Source organism: Chinchilla lanigera, unplaced genomic scaffold (genome assembly GCF_000276665.1).
Source record: "Chinchilla lanigera isolate Chin_1 unplaced genomic scaffold, ChiLan1.0 scaffold00059, whole genome shotgun sequence".
NCBI lineage: Eukaryota > Metazoa > Chordata > Mammalia > Rodentia > Chinchillidae > Chinchilla > Chinchilla lanigera.
This window is the reverse complement of record NW_004955460.1, coordinates 13,765,613-13,788,850: the sequence shown is the minus strand read 5'-3', so window position 1 is coordinate 13,788,850 and position 23,238 is coordinate 13,765,613. Positions and strand designations below refer to the sequence as shown.

The 23,238-nt window shown below is 41.4% G+C and overlaps 1 protein-coding gene across 2 annotated transcripts in view; it reads right to left on the bottom strand.

The window, feature by feature from the left end:
* The window catches only part of Pms2 (PMS1 homolog 2, mismatch repair system component), a 28,609-nt gene that overhangs the window by 2,612 nt on the left and 2,759 nt on the right, over positions 1-23,238 (bottom strand). The window contains exons 2-14 of one of the 2 annotated variants that reach the window (XM_013521160.1): positions 22,657-22,791; positions 21,873-21,959; positions 21,608-21,710; positions 20,754-20,937; positions 18,838-19,005; positions 18,360-18,457; positions 17,259-17,358; positions 15,693-15,777; positions 14,131-14,286; positions 8,630-9,497; positions 4,492-4,659; positions 2,030-2,130; positions 1,531-1,700 (exon numbers count right to left, since the gene is read on the bottom strand). In XM_013521160.1, the coding sequence (XP_013376614.1) occupies positions 1,531-1,700; positions 2,030-2,130; positions 4,492-4,659; positions 8,630-9,497; positions 14,131-14,286; positions 15,693-15,777; positions 17,259-17,358; positions 18,360-18,457; positions 18,838-19,005; positions 20,754-20,937; positions 21,608-21,710; positions 21,873-21,959; positions 22,657-22,791 (2,423 nt within the window). Of the gene's footprint in view, positions 1-1,530; positions 1,701-2,029; positions 2,131-4,491; positions 4,660-8,629; positions 9,498-14,130; positions 14,287-15,692; positions 15,778-17,258; positions 17,359-18,359; positions 18,458-18,837; positions 19,006-20,753; positions 20,938-21,607; positions 21,711-21,872; positions 21,960-22,656; positions 22,797-23,238 lie in introns of both variants that reach the window. The other variant, XM_005397895.2, reaches the window with a different exon arrangement.

The following is a 23,238-nucleotide window of genomic DNA, read 5'->3' as shown; positions in this document are numbered from 1 at the left end:
GTCAGTACGAGATCTTCATCAAACACATATCTGTGCCTGCAAGTCAGATCTGGGGCACTTTCTTCCCTTTTTTTTGAGACAAGGCCTCACTATGTAGTTCAGACTGGACTCAAACTCAAAGCAATCCTCCTGCTTCAGCCTCCCAAATGCTGACAGGCATGTACCACCATGCCTGGCCGCTCTTCTAATTACACTCTTCTGTGGAGTAATTTCATGCAACCTTGAGGTTGTGAATGCCATTTGAATTTGATCTGTGGCCCTGATATTTCCCTCGAGTCCGAGACTCACACACGTGCTATCTGCAGATACCCTGCTTGCAGCTGAATGTGGCCTCACCTAGCACCCGTCTACAACAGAGCTCCAACCCCTACTCTGCCCCTCCCCAACCTTATCCCCGGTGCCAGCACCACATGACAGTTTTCTCGCTGGCAGGTCCCATCACAGGAGGCACACACCTGCATGCCCCCAGCAGTGACTGTGTGGTCTGTCCTCTGGCCACCACGCACTCTCACCTGGCCCTCTCCCGCCAACCTCTGACTTTGCTCAAGAACCCCGCCAGCCTTGACACCTACTTTCTTCAATCCAGAAAGTCCCTGCCCAAAGGGATTGCACTTCACCTTTACACAGCTGCTCAGACAGCTGCTCCCGACTGCCCACCTCCTCATTCAACGCATTCTCCTGTAGTCACTCCCTACCCTAACGTGCTGCTTAACTCTCTTTACTTGGTGGCCTGAGGTGCCATTTACTTTTATGTCTATTTCTCTGCACTAAACTGTTAGCTCCACATGGGCAAGGATCTCACCTATCTAGTTACCTCTGTTTCCTCACCTGGAACAAGCTATACCCTGGGAGCTCAAGAAATGTCTGTCAAATGAAGAAAGAAATGTGGCCAGGTAACAGAGCCACTTACTTTAAAGGACCTTAGGCTAACACCCAGCCACGGCTACCACTCTCCATCACCAATGTGAGTGGTGGGGGCTGGGGATTTAGCTCAGCGGTACAGTGCCTTCCTGGCAAGCGCAAGGTCGTGAGTTCGATTCCCGGTACTGGAAAAAAACCAAAAAACCAAAACAAAAAAACAAAAACCAATGTGAGTGGTGGCAGGGACACAACACTGATGCCCTCACATGGTTGCCACAGGACACCTTCACCTGCTCACTGACCCTGGGGGAGTGTGTGCTATGTCGTCTCAGCCTGGCAGCCACAAATCTTGCTTGACCGATGCTGCTATTACCCATGAGGGCCAGGATGAACAAGGTATACACAGAGCTAACGGTGCAGGGACAGATGAAAGCTGTGAGGTGAAACACCACTCCATGGGAATGAAAAGCAGTATGAGTCAGAGGTTGGAGATAATGCAGACCTGCCAACTGCTACATTTTACTGACAGAGGTGATGCGGCTGTCTATATAAAATGACCCATGGCAATCATGGATGCTCCAGACCAAATCAGGAGCTGAACTGAGACCCTCCCTGGTCCACAGGCATGAGCAGACCTACAGGCCCAGCAGCCGGCCTCACTCTACTTACAGACTTCCGGCAGGCTCTGGAGGCGAACATCTGCCTGACTCGGGAGGGCCGGCACATGACTCCAGGGCTGTCACTTAGCATGAAGATCAGTTCCTCTATGTCTTGGGGTCCAAAAGTCCAGTTTTTACTCGTTGGCAAGGAAATCAATTTAGCCCTTTTGGTGACCGGAGCTACAAAGAATAACATTTTGAGAAAAGTCCATTATTTAAGAAATATGTGTCCTGGGGCTGGGGATTTAGCTCAGCGGCAAAAGCGCCTGCCTGGCAAGCGCAAGTCGTGAGTTCGGTTCCTGGTACCGGAGAAAAACCAAAAAAAAAAAAAGAAATATGTGTCCCTTGAGTGCTATTTATAATGGACTTCTGAAGGAGAGGCAGACCCAAAATGCTTTTTGGGGGGAACTTTGTTTACCTCTTATGAAATAAAGAGACAGACCTACATGACCTTAAAGATTATTCTTAGCCCTAAAAAGACAATTCAATAGCCTTAGTTAGCAACTTACCACTTTCATCGATGACAAAATCAAAGCCATTCTTTCTGAATATTTCCAAATTTTCTATCAGGACAGCTTCATTGACAGCAGTTAAACTGAGAGTCTGAGGTCTGAAAAACAAGAGATTCAAACTACAACTTGAAGTCAAACATTTACCTTTAAAGCAGAAATGAAAAATGAAATGATACTATAATACTTTCAATTTATTTAAAAAATACATGAAAATCATTTTTCAGTTCTGTGCCTTTCCAGTATTCAGGTCACAGAGTTCCTTCTGGTTTTCCTCTCCTCATAAGGTTCTTTTTAAGAGGTTAAAGTAGCTGCAAAAGTAGTTTGCTTTCTTCTTAATCTGATATGCCGTCAATTACCTGGTCTTCTTTTGCATCCTCTTAGTAAGGATAGCCATGTACCAAATTTTCCTCTTCACAATAAAGCTAAGTTGCAAAGCTGGGTTAGCTCAATACTGGCATTTGAAAATAATGAATAGACAACAAGTATTTCACTAGCCCACTCCTCCCTCTGCCTGCATTAGTTATCCATCCACTTCCCTACTATCTCTAAGGAAGGGTAAGAAAAGCACTGACAAAAGCAGGAGACGGCATGGTAAGCAAAATCAGACTTAAGTCTCTACCCTAGATTTGTGGGAAAGAAAGATACTGAACAGTCAAATCAATTAAAACTACTAGCAAATCAATTAAAACTACTAGCAATATGAGAATAAGGAAGACATACCACCAGTGCTATAGGAGCACATTTGTACAACCAGTGAGATTTGGCCCTAGGATCAAGGATCCCTCTCCCCTCAAGGAGGTAAAGTTTGAAATGAGCTCTGGGAATATGGGAGCAACTTAGATAATAGAGGTAAGGGAGCAGGTGCAAGATGAGTGTTTCGGGCAGAAACAATTTTTGCAAACTTGCTCCCTCCAATGGACTGCTGGTGTTCCCAGCACCACACATAAAAGATATGTTTCACTCTTAATGCCCTAGAGGCTAAAGTATAGAGGGTAAACATATGAGGGCTAGGAAACGCTAAGGAAATCAATGTGCCAAACTGCACAAGGCTGTAGGCCAGGGCAGAATTTTAGCCTTTATGCTTTAATCTTGAAGTGTAGCTTATCTGTCCCCAAAGTGGCCTGTAATTACCTGGGTCGACTTGAAGGGCCACATACAAGACTTTATTTATGCAAAAGGGCTGAGAAAGAAATCTCTGAGAGCAGCAGCAATATCTCACTGTTATAAAGTAGTCTACCAAGTGATTTTATTACTCCCACTTACTCCTAACTAAAAATGAACTCAAGTGAAGCATTTTGTAGGAAATAGAGTACTCAGTAAACTAGATATATTTTCTCAGCTGAGTTACTACTTAGTGGCGTATTTCTCTAGGCCACATCTGCATCCACTGTAATCTGAGTTTATTTCTCTACATAGCTTAGTTCAACCCAATGAAAATTCATGACATCCTCTACAAGTGTGTGTGTACTTAGGGATTAAATCCAGTGCTCTGCACTGAGCTACATCCTTAGCTCTTTTACTTTTTTTTTGACAAGGTCTCACCAAGTTGCTGAGGCTGGACTCAAACTCTCAATGCTCCTGCCTCAGCCTCCCAAAGTACTGGATTACAGGCATGGACCACAATGCTTGGATTTATAACTTTTCTTTAAGACTTCTGGCTTATGTGATATACCATCATGTCCTCTTGAACAAAGTCATTGAAAGCATTCAATTTGACAAAGACAGGGATACAAAATTTTGCAGGGACTATTCACCCATTGAAACTGCTCTGCTACAGATGCAAAGACTGACCTACAGGCTGGGCTGCCTTTCTGATGTCAATCCTACACACTATAAATACAAAATACTACATCATTGGGCCCCAATTCCCTTCACCTCCAAAAGGATTTTCCAGACAACCAGTGAACAACATTTTTATACACCTAAAAAGGTTCAATACCTAAAGAACACAGTAGGCAGGTTACTCAACTTTTCTGTGCCTCAGCTTTATCACCTGGCAACAGTAAAAACTTGTAGGTGTATGAAGACTAAATGAGCTAATAATTGTAAATTTCTTCAGTAGTGCCAGGCACATAATAAGTACTCAGTAAATCATAACTGACCACTAGTGTGTAATATGGAGTCTATGGACCACTAGTATGCTATATGGAGTTTTGGACACAGCTGTAATCCAGCACTCTAGGAAGCTGATGCAGGAAGACTAAAGTGCAAATCCAGTGTAGGCAACTTAGCAAGAACCTGTCTTGAAACGAAACATAGGGGGTGGGGTTGTAGCTCAGTGTGAAGGCCCTACATTCAACCTGATATAGCAAGATAAATAAATAAAAACCCTGCTCTATAGGTACTTATGGAATAGAAGATACATAAGTATTCATACAGACACACATATAACTTTTAATCTTCAATGAGGAGAAACTTGGCAAACAGCAGTGAAAATTCCAAACACCGCGTGAACTTACGAGATGAGCCGCTGTGCCTGGAGCACAGTGTGCTGCTGTAGCATCTCGAAGTTGTACTTCTCGTCCGCGGCGTGCTGGTCCACTAGAAAGATGTCCTCCTTCAGCTTGGTTACTATGAACCCCAAATTAAACTGACCAAGGATCTCCATTTCTGCAAACATCGTTTTACTGCGGGTGGGAAATATTCATTGTAAGACATTTCAAAAGATTATTCTTAATCAAGGTATATCATGTTTTTGTTTTTTGTTTTTTTTTTTGGTTTTTCTCCGGTACCAGGAACTGAACTCATGACCTTGCGCTTGCCAGGCAGGCGCTTTGCCGCTGAGCTAAATCCCCAGCCCCTCAAGGTATATCATGATGTATCATATACATGTACAAATTCCGTACGATGAATGTGATTACTATATACCTAAAGTGTACCAGTAATCTTAATTTAAAAAAAGATTATTCTTCTGATTATAAAACAGAAGACCATTAAAAAAAAAATCAACCAGTACATAAAATAATCCCAATAATCCACACTTTCCAATTATCCATTCATCCAACTCTCCAGAGATGGTATTAGTTACTACTATTAACAATCTGATACATATGTATGTGTGTGAACGTGTGTGATGTATGTACATATGTGTGTACACATATCAAGCAGTATATATATTAAGATATACCTTGCTTATATATTTTTAATTTAAAAAAAGAAAATGAAATTTTAATTCTTCATACACATCACATCACAGATATTATATCACAACACATCACAGATATTATATATGTGTGCATTTCATTTTTAAAAATTGATTTGGAGGATAAGAATTCCAAGAATTAGGCACTGATGGATTTGATATCTGGCGAGGGCTGCCCTCCTTGCTTCCAAGAACCTGCCTTGTCAATTGTCCTCACATGGCAACAGGTGGAAGAGCAAATGCACCAGGTCACTTCACTCAATTTAACCCACTCATTAGGGACGAGTCCTCTTCAACACTTCTGCAAAGGCCCTAACCCTTGATATTAACACATTTGCAACAGGGCTGTAATTCGTATGTCTCACTGCCAGCGGGCTCTGAACCACTGATGATACATGCATGACTGTCTTATCAGGTGGTATGGGACAGTCCCCTCAGAAGATATAAGCCATCTGCCAGTGAGACAGTCATGAATGTACCACCGTTGGTTTAGGCCGGGGAGAACGTGAAGTTCTACCATATAAATTTTGCAGGGACTTACAGATTCAAACCACAGCAATAGCCCTACCAACATCCAGTTCATGATTATGTGTGTATTTTCTTAGCAGATGGAAGCTTTTTTTCTAGCTATCTTCTTTTCTTTCTTAATAGCAGATATCAAGAGAGGCTAGGACAGCGATGGCGAACCATTTACAGCTTTCAGTGATATAAACAGTGGGCTGTGGCATGTGTGTCACAGGTTTGTCACCACTGGGCTAGGAGTTCAGTTGCATTATAATTCAGCCAATTGCAGGATGAGATTCTACACGTAATTTTACCAGTCTCAGCCCTGTAGCTAAAGTAGATAAGGCACCTCATTCTCTGTAACGGCCCTATGGGAATTCATTGTATGGATGGACCACAATTTGCCTGACAAACTCTCTACCGAAGGACATTCCACTGTTTCCAATTTCAGTAATGTGCACAGGTTGCAAGAGAACATGCTCACTTGTGGGAATGTTTCTGTGAGATCAATCCCTAGATGTAGAATTATATACTTCTTTGGATAGAAATTTAAAAGCTTACATTCCCACCAATATATGAGTACTTTAAACACTTGAGTCAATGTAGACAAGAGACGGACACCACGAAAACTTCCACATGAAAATCGTTATGGTAACCCTGCAATCTACACAATTAAATTTTGTGAAAACAGCTTTTCCTCAATGTCAGCCCCGTGGCTAAGAGCAATGACGCTGTGAGTGGTGCCATGGGACTTACAGGCTCTCAGGCAGGGGCCTGAGAAGGGAATGAAGGGAGCTGAGTCCGCCCTTTTGTTTTGAAAGTGCTGCAGTGTACGGAGGAAGACCGGCCCACCTGGTGATCGTCACTCCTGCAGCCACTACTGGGGCCTCAGGGCAGGGGGTGGCGCAGCCTCATCATAATCACCCACAGATGACAGTGTGACTAGCTGTGGGCCCTCTGCATGCCACAGGGTCTAGCCCTCCATCCCCTGAGGCAGAGTTCAGCACTGAGTTTATGCCCACATCACAACCAAGGCAATCCGTAAATCCCACCTGGAGGATCTGTCCCCTGGGACCATTCTGGATACCATTTCCTTATGAGTCAGTCCACTCAAGAGTCAAAAACACACCAGTGATGTGTACAGGAAGATGTACACTAGTTATGAATCCATAAAAGGGTGGCGAACTACTAAACTAAGAAGTATGAAAAAACAACACGTGCAGGGTAGCTGCTTTCTCTAGGGATAATGGAATAGGCCCGCTGTGGAGGCCACATATCAAGCCCCGGCAGAGCAGGAGCGGCTACAGTCTATGGATGCAGGGTGCCTGGACTGCAGCACATAAGGGGCTACTCATGCTGACTGCACTTTGAGAGAAAAGAAAAGAGCACTGAGAAGCCGGGAGGGAGGCTCTGCTTTGTCTTGTAAGGTTCTCCCTGCACACTCTGGTGCACCTCCAAATCTAGCAGTGCAGAAGGAGAAACACACAGTTGCAGATGGGTGCACGCAGAAGTGCCAGCCAATAAACTGGACACTGCCTGAGAGATACCTCCCCTGGTCCTGACTCCACCTCTTCCAGAACCGTCTGAATCTGCTCTGGCTGCCCAACAGCACGACCTTTGGGAAGAACCTGTCCCGGCCTAAAGATGCATGTTGTCGGTCCTTGGTAGATCTGTCTCCTACAGAAAAAAGTATCTGTGCCAGGCATGGTGGCACACACCTGAAATCCCAGCATTCTGGGAGGATAAGGCAGGAGGACTGCAAGCTCAGGCCTACCCTGGACAGTTTAGTGACTTACCAAGACCCTGTCTCAAGGAAAGAAAAATAAAAATGGCTGAAGATACAGCTCAACGTGAAGGCTCTGGGGTCAATCCCAGTAATGAAACAAAGCGACCAGTATATGGCTGAAATAAACAACGGAAAAGAAACAAAACTTTATAGCTTGGTTTACTTGACCTCTCACTAACTTGTTTTGGCTATGCTAGAATTTGTGATCCTCCTGCCACAGCCTCCTAAAATACAGGGATGACAGGCACGTGCCACCCCTAGTTCTCTGTACATTAAGGTGAAAAATGGGAAATGGTGATGTCTACCAAATTTGCCACAAATTCAATGCCTGGAAGTCACTGTGGGCCGAAAACTTTCAGAAAGCGAAAAAACTGGGGTCAAGAAGCCCATGCTTGGGCCAGGGACACAGCTCATCAGCACAAGCACCTGCTTGTCAAAAGCAAGGTCCCGAGTTCAATTCCCAGTACCAAAAAAAAAAAAAAAAAAAAAGCCCATGCTTAATTTGAAAATCTAAGGACAAAAAATCTTGAATGTTTCCAAGCAGAAGAATATGGTAAAAAAGAGTCACAAACGTGAGAGGCAGAGAAAAAGCACAGCCAAGGATGCGCTGGCAAAGCTAACAACCAATCTGTGGAGTCGAAACCAATCCTAACATTAGCATCTGAGGAGGGGAGCAACAAGGAGGGAGAGAGAGGCTGGCAAGTCCTTCAGGAAGGGGTGGGTCTGTGCAGCAGGGAAGGCCCCTCCCGCATAGGCCTGTCCTGAAAGGGAGGGAAATCCTGGTGATCCATTCTAGTGCAGAAAGGCCACACTGAAACCCAAGCCCCAAACCAGACAGGAGATGCCATCTAAGTGGAGGGTGAAGGAAGACAGGCAAAGACACCAAGAGCGCTGGGGTGGTGGCACACGCCTGTCAGCCCTGCACTCTGGGAGGCTGAGGCAGGATCACAAGTTCCAGCCCAGCCAAGGAAACTTAGTGAGACTGTCTTAAAATAAAAAATAAAGGGCTGGGGATGTAGTTCGGAGTGAAGGCCCTGGGTTCAATCCTCAGCACCACAAAACAATAACAAAACACCTAAGGCCGAGTTTTTAAGGATCAGCCTCTGGTTCACTCTAAATAACCAATCACAGGTGTGACCAAAAGATCATGCCGAACAAACTTTACCTGATCTCTTTCCTTAGCTCATCTTCTGCTGCTTGGTTTTCTCCAGGGCAAATCTTTGCCCTAAATTTCCTGTAATTCTGTTCACCTTCGTTCTGTTGTTTTTGGTGATGCAAGTGATTTATTCGTTTAGCTAAAGAACTCATAGAAAAGGTAAGGGGCACTATTTTCTTACTAATTTTAATAGCTACATCAACCTGAGTCTCTGACATGTTCTGAGTATTAACCAACTTGTGAGGAATGTCAGCAGCTGAAGGAATTTCTTCCTTTTTAAAACGCTTGATGTTTGAGGATGGGAGAGCAGTCTGCAGAGGCAAAGCTCTAAATTCATATCCAACATCTTCTTGGTCCAAATGACATTTCATGTCAGAAGAGTGCCGGTCGGTTTCGAGCAGTTGCTCCCGAGAGTCCACACTGTCCTGTGGAAATCTGTCTTCCGGGGAGCTCACTGCGTGGTCACTGCTACAGTGACTTCTGGCTTCTGGGGTGCTGAACCCTTCCTCAGAGCCAGCTGGGGTACTGCTATGCCCCGAGTCCTTATCTGTTTCTGTTCTGTCCACAGAGTCACCAGGGCCCTTCTTGGGACTTGTCACCTCTTCCTGAGGGTCCTGAAAGCCCCAGCCAGAGATGGGATCTGAGGCGCCAAGGGATGGTGTGCCTCCTTCCTGTCTCGGAGAATTCCATCTTGGATCTGCAGGGTCCAGGCCCTGAGACTTGATCTCTGCGTTTTGACGAAGAGAAAAGGCCTCTCGGAGCCTGAAAACGGACACGACCCTTTTTTCCTCCCCTCGAGTCCTTGGTGAAGAGGAACTGGCCTGCTTTTCCAGCAGAGGCTTTTCCATTTCTGCCACCTGCATCTTTATTAAGTTACCTAATCAAACAGGAATGGAAAACAGGGTCAGGGACTGCGCTGCAGTGGGACAAGAAAAGGTCCAAATGGCTAACCATATGAACAGGTCCAAAGTTAATCATAAAGGGAACACAAAATAAAACCACAGTATGGTGTGGTAATATATTCCTCAGAATGGGTCAAATTTTGAAAACAACAAATGTTAGCAAGGATGAGGATCAAGTGGAAATCTTAAACAATGGTAGTAAAACTGGTATAACCACTTTGTAAATCTCCCTACAGGCATGTCCTGACCCTAATTGTGGGCACACCTGTCACCTGGGGTTTGCTGCTCCACTCAGAAATGCCCACCTCTGCTCACCAGAAGCTGTGCCTGAGGCTGCTTGGGACAGCCTTCTCCATGGTAGCCAAAGCTGGAAACAACCCAAGTACCCACAAAGACACTGAGACAGTGGAATACTGTACAGGCACAAGAATGAATGAATGAATGAGCAAATGGCCACATGTGATTTGAATTGATTCCACAAACAACTCATAAGACTGAATGACTTCCAATTAAAGACTAGGTTATTAGAAGTCAGCAAAGTGGGTACCACTGGAGGTTGGTGGAGGAAAAAGGGGCACAAGGGCAGTCCTGTGGGAGCTGTTTTCTGATTTCAGCACTACGATATTTCTAGGCCATACACCACGGTATGTGTGTTTCTATGTGGTCGCTCCGAGTCAATAAAATGGCTAAAAGATAGGCAGATTTAACTGAGTTTCACACTATAGTTTTTCTGCACAACTTGTTTCTGCTGGGGGCAGCCTCTCCAGTTGGGTCCTGCAGAGCCCAGAGACACCACAGCTCACCAACGACACAATGACGTGCTCCCACTTCCATCTGTCCACATCCTGACACACAGACTGGGGGCAGCCTGGCTAATGATCTTCATGAAGGCACTGTCTGGCTGCCAGAGGGCCAACACCAACTGTGTCTTCTAGGGCTCAGCTGTGCATGCCCCTCTCAGGTCACATAGATGCACTTGGTTTGAATGAATAAAAACACAACTTGCTACTTCAACAAATAGCTGAGAACATATGAGCAGAGAATAAAGTAATGATTGTGCACATCATTACAGATGTCGCACCATCTGTGCCAACTCTCAACATGACACTCAGTACAGGGGTGACACCAAGGAAAATGGCAGAATGAGAGCCTCCAAAAACTCCCTCCTTCATACACGGAATGAAAAAACCAGCAAAAATTGTCAGAATTAACTTTTTCAGAACGTTAGAAATTAACAAAAGGGTTGCAGCAACTGGGAAGTGTTTATTCAGGAGAAATTGTAACTCTTCCTAAGAAAAGCAAGCTTTTGGTGGCATACACCTGTAATCCCAGCACTCGGGAGGCTGAGGCAAGAGGACTGCCATGAGTTCAAGTGCTGGGCTACATGGTAAATTCAAGGTCAGCCTAAACTACATAGTGAGATCCTGTCACAATAAAACAAAACACCCAAAATTAAAAAGAACAGCAAGCTTTGTGGCCTTCTGAGTTGGCCTAGTCTCAGTCCCTCCTTTCCAGCCCTGTCCTATCCTTAAAAAACAACACAAGTTGGGAATGGTTTTAACTGCATGCATGCCTATACGCACACCTATAATCCCCATACTCTGGAAGACCTAGGCAGGAGGATTGCAAGTTTGAGTCCAGCCTAGGAGACTTAGTCTCAAAATACAAAAAAGGGTTGAGGATGTAGCTCAGGGGAAAGGTCCTTGGTTAACTTCCCAGTACAGGGGCAGAAGGGACAACCAAGATCAAAGTAAAACTAACTCCCAGTCTGGCAGCCACCACAGAACAGGATGGAACTGGAGTTTATGGAAACCTCACATCCTCACACCCCATTTGCTCTGTCTGGTGGTTTCTTAGCATCCACCCGCAAGGCTGCCCAAATTTGTCCTGACTGGAGTTCACCCACTGTAGAAAGCTCCCTCCTTGAGGGCACCCTATAAAATCTACTCAAGGCAATTGTTTTTTTACCTTCACTGTCTCTGACTGTATAGGAGTTGAGCATAAAATAGACTAACCATAAAAGCTTCCCAGGGACTTGGAAAAGCTCCAATATCAACCTGGAAATCTACAAGGCCCTTTGCCTGCCTAGGAAAGACCTGAGAAGGCCCTGAACGCTGACTGTGGCTGACCCTGATACTCAGCACAAACAGGAAGTGAAACTAAAGCAGAGCTGTGAACCTGCTGGCCAAGTGCTGAAGGTGTGTTCCAATGGCACATACAGTGCCTCCCTGCCCAATAATGAGCCAACCAATACGCTACTGGAATGGGGACTTCAGTGGCCATATATGACAAGAAACAGAGGCTGTGCAGAGGTCTTTCTCAAAAAAGTCAATCAATAAACAACAAACAGCAACAACAAACCCTCAGAAGGGGAATGTGACTTCCATAATTGCCACAGCCTAATATTCAAATGTGTAGTTTTCCACCATTACAAAAAAAAGAGACATGCAAAGAAAGAAATATGGTTCATACACATGAAAAAAGTGGCCAATATAAACTACCCTTGACCTAATTAGTCAAACAGTCATCCCCTCCCTCTACCTAAGGATGGAAACCAGGGTACACTATTGCTAAGCTGCAGTCCCAGTCTTTTTTGTTTTTGGAGATAGTCTTGATAAGCTGCCCAAACTGGCTTCAAGTTTGTGATCTTCCTGCCTCATCCTCCTGAGCAGCATCCACAGGTGTGCTAGATCATGACAGACTAGACAAAGATTTTTTTTTTTTAATCATTCATTCATTCATTTATTTATTTGGTACCAGGAATCCAACTCAGGCACTGCGGTACTGAGCTATCTCCCCGGCTACTTTTATTTATTTTTTTGAGGCAGGGTCAAGCTGTAGTTCAGACTGGCCCTGATCTTGCTACGTAGCCCAGTCTTGCCTCGAACTTGCAGCAATCTTCCTGCCTCAGCCTCTTGAGTGCTGGGATTACAGACTTGTGCCACCACGCTAGCTTAGACAAAGATTTTAAACCACCTATTTCAAATGTGTTCAAAGTGCTAAAGGAAACCACATTTAAGTAACTGTTATATCTAGATGTCTCCCAAGAACCTCACGTACTCATAGAAGGAGCTTCTGAGGGGTGACTGCTTTATGAGGATGTTACAGCTGGCTGACTGTTAGGAAGTACGGTCTGGTCAGAAGAGGCAGGTCACTGTGGGAATGACCTGGAAGGGTTTATCTCCTTTCCCAGCTCCTCCCTTGGCCCTGTCTCCTGGCTGCCTTGATGTAAGCAGTTTCCCTCTACTCAGGCACTTTCAGGCCACCTCGGTCCTGGAGTTTGCAGACTATGGGTGAAACCACTACGTACTGTGAGCCAAAATAAACCTCTCCTTTAGGCTGTAGGTGTCAGGTATTGTGTCTCAGCAGAGAGAAAGGGACTAAGACAAAAACTAAGGGAAAACATAAATAATGTCCTGCCAAATAAGAACTCCATATATAGAAATCATAAAAAAGAATTTCTGGAGATTGTGTATGTAAAAGGCTCAGGAGCAGATCTCACGAGGCAGAAGAACAGCAAACTTGAAGATGGGCTAATGGGATATCCAGTCAAAAGCACAGAAAAAAAAAGAATAAGGAAAAATGAACTAAGGCAGAGATCCGCCGGGTACCATCACACCCACACTGGGTGTCTCAGGAAAGGAGGAAGACAAAGGGGTAGAAAGATTACTTAAAGAAATAATGGCCAAAAACTTCCTATATTTGATGAGGCAGGAATCTACACATCTAAGAAACTCAACAAATTCTAAGATAAACTCAGAGATCTATCCACACCTACATGCATCATGATCAAACTGAAGAAGGACAAAAAGAAAATTTTCAAAGAGCAAGAACTGACTCATCACATATGGCTATACTCCCAGCACCCGGGAGGCTGAGGCAGAAGGATCACAAGTTTGAGGCCAGCCTGAGCTACATAGTGAGTTCAAGGACACCCTAAACTACATAACAAGACTTCTTCTCAAAAAATGGGAGAAGCTATACAGTAGCAAGGTTTTACATACTGCTGAAATGAAGTTGCTATTAACCTGAATTAAATTGCTATACTAAGTGCAACCTCCAGGGTTACCATTAAGAATGTAATGCAAAATACATGGTAAAGGCAACAACAAGAAAGTTAAGAATGCACAGCCACCATAAACTTTTGCTCATTATCTATCTTATATTATGTCATCTGTTTACAATTAGAAAAACCTGAGTGGCCATTACAGCCTAAGAAACACATCATTAAATAGCACTGTGTATGTAAAATGTGGTCATTTGTATCTCTTTCTAAACAGATTACCTTAAATCTGCAGCTATATACTTTCTAATGTGACATATCTTTTCTAAAAGAAATTTCGTTTCATGTCAAAAAAAATTACCAGCCAGGAGTGGTGGTGCACGCCTGTCATCTCAGCACTTGGGAGGCTGAGGCAGGAGGATTCCTGCAAGTTCTAGGCCAGGCTAGGTTACAAAGTGAGCTCAAGGCCAGCCTAAACTGCATAATGAGACCCTGCTTCAAAAAGACAAACCAAACCAAACCAAACAAAAATTACCTTGGAGAGAGAAAGGGCATCACAGTAGCTAAAAGTTTTAGAAACTGTTACATCACTGCATCTTTCTTACCTTCAATATCCAGCAGTGGCTGCTGATTGACACTAAGTTTGTTTACATCACGATCAAACATTCCTATCAAAGAGGTCTTTAAAATAGCCAACAAAAGCTTCTCTTCTTGTAGTAAAATTTGCCTTTTATCTGGAGTAACATTGATATCAACACATTCTAAGGAGAAAAAGAATACACATTGTTTAAATTCACTTTTAACAAGGGTCTGGGGATTTAGCTCAGCGGCACAGCGCCTGCCTGGCAAGCGCAAGGTCATGAGTTCAATTCCCAGTACTGGAAAAATAAACCAAAAAGAACCAAAAAAAAAAAACAAAAAAAAAAACCAAACAATAAATTCACCTTTAACAATAGAAATTTACCCATCTACTATTTCATTCACTTATTCTTATTTAAAACACTATTAAAAGCACTAGAGTGTTCAGATTAATATTCATAGATTATAAAATTAACACCAGGTGTGGCAGCCCATGTCTATAATGTCAGCACTCTGGAAGGGTAAGGCAAAAGAATCGCAGGTTCAAGCCCAGCCTAGGCATCTTAGCAAGACACTTCTCAAACTAAAAAAGGGTAAGGATATGACTCACTGCAAAGGCCCTAGGTTCTTCCCTAGTACCACACTGAATTAATGAGTAAAATTTTTAAATGAAATTAGCTTTTTCAAATAAATAAGGAAAACATGAACTGTTTTATAAACAGACAACATATGTAAGGATTTGAATGGGTACACTGTACTGAGTGTGGTAGCACCTGCCTGTAAACCTAGCACTTGGGAGGCTGAGGCAGTATTGCCAGGAGTTCAAGGCCAGCCTAAACTACAGGGCAAGACCTTGTCTCAAAAAAAAAAAAAAGAAAAAGTTGAATGGGTACACTGTAAAAGAAAAACACATGAAAATTTATAAGAGAAAAAAATGCAAATCGAAGTATTTTATCCTCTACTGAATTTAGTTTAAAAAAATGATAGCTAGTACACTTTTGGTAAATGTGTGAACTGGTACAATATGAGGAGAACACAATACAGAAAAAGCCTTAGAATTATCAAATTCACTGACCTGATAATTCCACCATAAGGAATTTACTTTAAAGATATAGACAATGATTTAATTACAAAGACAGTATTTGTAATTTCCAAAACCCCAAAACAAGTATCAAAAACCAAATGAATTAGTGGGCTGGGGATGGAGCTCAGTGGTACAGCACTTGTCTAACATGTACCAGGCCTCAGGTTTGACCCCTTGCACCACAAAAAAGATTTTATTTTATTTTATTTTTAAAAATATTTTAAAAATCAAAGTGTAATCATGGACTGGACCACTGGAATATAATATAGGTATTAAGGTCATGTTTCTTAATGACGTGGAAAAGAAAATGTTCACATTTAACAATAAAGAGAAAGATATCAAATTATTTCCACATCTCAAAGGCTGGGTGTGGTGTGTATATCTTAAGGTAAGTACGTATACATTTCTTAGAGTCTAGAGAAAGATGATGATAAATCAGAATTTCAGCAATCAGAAAAAGGACACCTATACAGTATAAACATACTTATTCTCAGTGGAACTTACCTGAATCAACAGAAATGTTAAGAACAACAAAAGGATATTGATGTCGATTATACATATGGTAGACCTCATTCACAAGTCTGGAGACCTGTCCAAGAAACAATGATGAGCAAAGAATAAATACTCCCTTCTCTCACTTTTCTAACAACATGCTGTTCTAACCTATCACCAAATGGATCAAATTTTATTAAACTTGTACAGCTTTAGTAAACTATGATTTATATGCAATAAGCTGCACTATTTTATTAGTATATGTTTGAATACATAATGATTACATCCATTTAGGGAGAGATACAAGTACATAACACATCTTAGTTCTTTTTATTCCTCTTCTCTTCATCTATAGTTCCCTTCCCACTTACAAAAGACCTAGCTTTACAATCAAAATATGCTGTTTATTATCTTTTCCTTTGCTCTTTATTCTATGAGTTTCTCACGTAAGAGAAGAGATCCACTTGTGTGTCTGATATATTTTACTTAACATAGCCTCACGGTAAACTGCACATATTTGCAATGTACAATTTGACAACTACACACATACACAGCCACACCACTATCCCATCATCAAATACATACCCATTACTCGAAGTTTCCTCATGTCTCTAACAGTGACCCTTTTTAAACACAGACTCCTAAAATTGAATCTTTTTCCAATCTAAAAATGCTCTTCGTGAAATTTTAGAAAAATGCAGGTACAGTTTAAATGTTCAGAAAGCACATTTAATGTACTTAGAAACATATTTCATGACATTATAATGAGATTAAATGGCATTAGAAGTAAACCATAAAAATCACACTAATTACAATACAGGTTGTAAACTTTAAGAGGCCAAATCACATTTGGTAGCTATAAGTACATTTTTAAAAATGTATTTTTATTAGCGCCTATTAATTTTACAAAATACTGAGTTTGAATCTGACATTTTCATATATGTATATAACATTTTTATCATATCCATCCCCCTAGTACCCTCCCTTACACCCCACTCCCTCCTACCTTTCCTTCCTTCTTCTGATAAAAGTAACACAGGAAAATGTTACTTTTCTAAAGTAACAAGCTAAAGATATAAAAGGCTAAGGATGTAACAAGCTAAAGATGTAAAAGGCAAAATTGAACCACTTAAAACCCATGTATGTAACTATATCAAGATGATCAGTTTTTAGTCTGAGACAGAGATCATCCAGGCTGCTATTTTTCTGGAAAATGGAGAAAAGGAAAAGAAAATACAGAAATATATGCATGTGGTCAATCTATATTGAAAAGTCTACATGAGAGCAAATGTTTTGAAACCTTTCCTTTTATCAGTAATAGTTTCTATGATAATGAATACACTGGTAATTAATATGTACTTAATATATTTATGGATATATGCACATATATATGTACATGGATACACACACAACTGAAAGAACCATATCGTAGACTTCCTTAAATGCCTAAAACGATTTTAAAGCCATGTTTCTGAGTCAGTCCCATGATCTGTGTAAATTGCCTGCATAAGAAAGTCATGAAATAATTCAGAAATAAAAACTTGAAGACATTAACATAAATACAAAACATGTAAGTACCTTTGCTGGGTCACAAGGACGCCGATTGATGAAGAAAAACTGTCTGTCTGTTGCGCTTCTCCCAACACCGTGCGTGCCAGGTGAGATGAAGCCTGAGATACTGTTCCAGAGTGCACAGGATTAGAACACTGAGCACAGGGCAGGCACAGTTTTAAAATCAACTAAAAACACCTGCTCATGTGCTGGTGAATATTCCTGGTTCTGTTCCACTGCATCTGGCTCCATCCTGATTAATTACACAGAGAGCCCAGGCGTTCTGAACGCCCCAAAGCTTATGTAGTCAAAACTCCCTCACAGGCAATGCAACAGGCTCACAATGGACTTGGCCGAGCACTCCTTTCACTTTCCCCATTCAACCTTTGTCTCCACGTCAGGACTGGGTCTCACAACCGACATACTTGCGAGACTTTGGTGCTGTGCCAACTGACTTGCCAATGGAGTCTAACCACTCGTATACAAATTCTGTCTTCAGTCAGCAAACTTACATCTACGAAGGTGCTGGTGACATGCTTGTTCTATGTGAGATCCACCCCAGGGATGCTTACATTTTCATAACTTTAACATAAAGAGGGTCTGGGGATTTTAGCTCAGCGGCACAGCACTTGCCTGGCAAGCGCAAGGTCGTGAGTTCGATTCCTAGTACTGGGAAAAATAAAGAAAGAAAGAAAGAAATTATATCCTTCTTTGTAATTTTACACATGAGCCAAAAGTAGATAAAGAAAAAGTAAGGGACGTGGATCTTCATAGGACTAGTTCTGTTCAGGAAGACTTATTTTTTTGTGCAGTGCCTAAAAACAAGGATGCTGGACTACCTTCACCAAGTCTGCAAAAAGCCAAACACTGTAGATAAATAAAAGTTATTCTAACGTTATGAACAGCCTCAACAAAGACTAATTCAGCAGAAACCCCTCTGAAGTGCACTAGTTAGCCAGAATTTTGTTTGAATTAAGTAACTCAGTCTTTCATATAAATCAACTCTTTCTGAGCAGAGCGCATGCCCCGTTTTACAAGGATATAAAAACAGTAAGTGTTAAAATCACTATTTCAAAAAAAAAAAGACAACAGCCACTGGTTGTCTTCTCTTGGCAGCAACCTACTTACTGAAACAGATTATGCAGCGCATCGGAACAGCTCAGGCTGTACTCTTCACAGACAGAGTCACTAGGGGGCAGCTGAATGAAAGGAATAAGGCTTTGCACCTGAAAGAAACCAAGAGCCACGGTTATTTCCTAATACACACAGAACACAGCAACCTTCAGGGAAGATGCGTTTTCTTCCCCATTATGCTACCCACTTTAAAAGTACAAAGAAATTCATCAAAGCATCTTGACAACTGTCTTGCTGTACCATCAAAGATAAAACAAACACATGTGCTCTTCTTGCTCATAATCAACACAATGCCCACCCTACTTTGTTTTGTTTAGTGAGAAACTTCAGGATGCAGCCCTCAACTATTAACTCTGTGACAGGTGCTTTTAAAAAAACCAGTTCTTGCACTTATTTTTACTCTACTGGAAAGGACAATGAAACCTGTCATACTCAGAACAATAAAGTATTTTCAGTAACTGGCCACCACTACCTGCTTCTGCCCAAACACAGAGCCAATGTTCTCCTTCAGGCTGGTGCTGCCACTTGTGCACACCACAGGCTGCCGCTTTCCTTGGCCGAGCTGATTGGTACAACTTACACGGACGCCTGCTGAAATGATACAGTACGCATGTAAGACCTGCACCATTTTGGCATACTCCTGTTTAAAAAGACAAACACAAGACTCAACATTAATTTTTCAGAGATTACATGGTCCAAGTTACAAGATACAATTCAAGATTCTTGTATCATTTTGAAAATAAGGGAACAAAATATGACAAGATAAACTATGAAGAAGTATCCCTCTATGTGCTGTGAAAAGCAGCTCAGGCCTTGGTTCCTGGTCGCTGTCCTCTCACCTGTCCCTGAGGTAAGCATCAAAAAGGATATTCCTTTTGACCATGTAATCTCTGCCCTAGAAATTTTTTCTTTTCTTTTTTTTTTTTTTTAAGATATTTATCCTTGTAGAAAGACAAACATACAAAGGTATACTACAAAAAATGTTCACTGAAATAATCTGTAACTGTGAAAAATCAGAAACAAGCTAAGCAACCATCAGCAAAGAGCTAACTAAATTATATTATATCTGTGTCATGGAGGAATGACAAAGAGTAAGACAAGGCACACTGACCAAAGAAGATAATTACAATATCTAAATGAAAAGTCAGCCACACACAGGGTATATATGATCCTAATGATTTCAGAAACATCTATATAAACACTACATGTACACAGGCCTATATATAGTCCAAAGGACATAAACCAAACTTAAGAGAGTAGAGAGAGACAGTTTCAACTAACACATACAATTTTATGTCAGTTCAACACTACACATTCTATACTTCTTGCCTTCATTATATTAATTGATGTATTTATGTTAATTTTTTTTTTTTTTGGTCTTTTTTTTGAGACAGGGTTTGGCTATGCAGTTCAGGCTGGCCTCGAACTCTCAATGATCCTCCTGCTTTAGCCTCCCAAGTGCTGGGATTACAGGTGTGCACCACCACGCCTGGTTTTATCTTGAAATTTTTATAACCATATAAAATTGAAAAGTATCTAAAAAGACAAACTGCTATTAATGGCCATTGCTGGCAAGCTATCTTTCTGAGGCTTTGATTTTTTGTCCTAAGATGCAAAAATATATTATTTTCTCTATTTTTGCAAAATACAATCAAGTTAAAATTAGTACAGATTGCTTTACAAATTAAAAAAAAGATTTTAGCTGCATATGCTTAAGCAACTTTTTGGATTATAAAAAGGTATTTGTACAAGCTATAATTTGTACATGCCTATAATCCCAGTTATTCAGGAGGCTGAGGCAGGAGGATCCCATGTCTGAGGCCAGCCTGGGTAGTTTATCAACTCTATCTCAAAATAAAAATTAAAAAAAAAAAGAACTGGAGATGTAGCTCTGTAGTACAATGTGTGCCTAGCAGGGAGAAGGCCCTGTGTTTAATTTCTAGCTACACACACACACACACACACACAAACACAGAATACATATAATAACCCTTGGGAGGCTGAGGCAGGAGGACTGCTGTAATTTCAAGACAAGCCCAGGCTACATAGTAAATTCAAAGCCAGCCTGAACTATCTAATTGGACTCTCAAAAAAAAAAAAAAAACACAAAACAAAAAGATAAATCACCATAAGTCAGTCTTGATGGGAAGAAGCAAACAAAACACTCCTTTAAAGAGAAAATCAAAGGAACAGAATCAACTGAAGAGTAACATCTTTTTTTTTTTTTTTTGGTACCGGGAATCGAACTCACGACCTTGCGCTTGCCAGGCAGGCGCAGTGCCGCTGAGCTAAATCCCCAGCCCAAGAGTAACATCTTTAAGAAAACTTTTATTCATGTATGCAACACAATGGATGCTTGTAAAGACAGAGACTGTAAATATAGCCCACCTTTTTAATATTTCTTTGAAATTCCTTGTGTCGCACAGGTAATGTATAAAATAACTGCTGTACACTGACTGTTGTCCCTTTGGGTCGTGGACAGGGGATTTTCTGAACAATTTTCCCATTGTGATCAAATACAAGGCGAGTTCCAACCTTTGCAGATGTGTGGCATGTAGAAATGGTTACATCACTGTAAGAGAATGCAGGCATGGCTGTCTCGTTAGACAGGCTTGGACACAGAACACTCTTTCCCCATTTTTCTTTCTCTCAAAATTCTTTAAATGGTATCAATCCCCCTGATATAATCAAGTGAGTTTAAATGGGTAAGGAGTCATCCTAAAATCTAAGGTTTGGCACCTAAAAACTAATGAGATAGAAATTAATTCTATAAATGCTCTGCTTTGATAAAAGCTTTAATTTTTAAGGTTATATTGTAAGACAGCAAACAATCTCAAAATTTATTCACAAATAATTATGGTTGGGGTGTGCAGCTCAGTGGTAGAGCACTTGCCTCACTTGCTTGAGGCCCTAGGTTAAATCCCCAGTACTGCAGAAAAAACCAAAAACATAAAGTGTTATAACTTGTATCTAGAGGTCCCCCCCTACGTGGCCTCATGTGGGGCCTTCTAAGTGGGGCTTCTGCAGGTGGCTGGATGCAGGGCCTGTGAATATAGATTAAGGGTGTGTGATATATGGATCGGGTATCCTAACTGTGTAGCATAGTTCTGGGGGGAGCTGAATGGTTTTACTGAAGAGGAAAGTCCCAACCTGGGTGTGGGTGGCACCAATCAATAGGCTTGCCGCCTGGATGGAATACAAGGGAAAGGAGTCAAGTTAATGGATAAAAATATTGTTATCACCTCAGTGCACAGAGTGAGCTCAGAGCTTCTCCCCGAAAGCCAAAAGTTTCAACCTGAGTGAGGTCAGCAAACTCTTGAATCTTAGAAGTGTGATGTTTCAAAGCTGAAAGAGAGTGTAAAGTAAGGCCCAACATGACTCACGTGACACTAACCAATATACACAATACCTACCAAGTAGCTGGCTTTAAACAGCTGCTTTTGTATTACCTAAGACAGTGTTATTCGGCCCAGTTATGTTTAATAGGATTAGAAAAATTCAACTTACCTAAGCCTTCAAAGTTTTCTTCTTCTACCCCACATCCATTGTCTGAAACTTCAATGAGTTCCACCCCATAGTCTTTAAGCCTTAGATCTAAAAAATTTAAAATACTTACTTCTCAAAGACTGATCGATGGTTAAAAAATAACAAAACACTTTTATAATGACACATACAACAGGAGTCATGACTATACTTTTACTTAAATGTACTGCTGTGATTTTATATATTTTAAGTCATTGGGGCTATTTATTAACCCAAATTAAATAGTATTTTAAAATTTTTCTTTCAAACAGGCTCTGGAATCAGCCTTCCTACATGCTATTTTACTAGCTTTATAACCTCAGAGTAAATTCCTCATGCCTTAATTTCCTAATTAGCATAAGGGTGATAACCCCAACTTACAGCTATTCTGCACATTACATGAAATATTCTACGTGTAGTTCTTCTGTTCTTTTTTTGAGACAGGGACTCACTATACAGTCCAGGCTAGCCCTGAACTCCCAGCAATCCTCTTGCCTCTCAGCCTCCACAGTGCTGGGATTATAGGCATGCACCACCCCACCTATGTGTAATTCTTAGCACAGTACCTGCCTGGTTCACAGTAAAAACAGAATGAAAGTTAACAGCTATTAGTATTTTTGCCACCTAGTCAAGTACTAGGGACATCATAATTGCTAACATTAAAGTAATAATTTATTGGCATACCAACACTAAATTGTATTATTATCATAACAAACGTTTCTTAAATAGAAAAGCATAAGCTTGCGGCTTAAAACTTTCCTAAACTTACCAATATTAGTGGCACCAGCATCCACACTATTTTCTACCAACTCCTTCACAGCAGTGCTGAGACTAAGTACCACTTGCCCAGAACAAATCTGATGGACTGACTTCCCATCGATAGCTTTGATGGCCTTGGCAGGTTCTGTACTAAAGAAATCAGTTACAAGTAACAAAGCAAGCAATCAAACAAAGCAAATAATATATTTTCATCCTAATTTAACAGTAGGAAAAGAATCACCGGTTACTAGTGGGTTTAATCCCTTTACTGACTATATGCATACCCATTTATCACGCTCATAAATATAAGTATTGTTTTACAATCCTTAAATACGTGTCAAAAATATTTTTGAATAGATGCTTCACATTCAGTATTTAAAACGTAATCATACAAGCATCTACTTGGGAGAAACTTACTATATCCCTCAAGCTACATAATCTTTTACAACAATGGAATTTTTCTTGAAAAGTGAAAGCAACATTTCCCACACAATTTAAAAAACCAAGAGAACAGATCCCAGGTCTGATTCCCAGGGCTCCAAGAAGAACTCGACAACTGCATTCATCTGCTACCACTGTTAAAAGCCAGGCC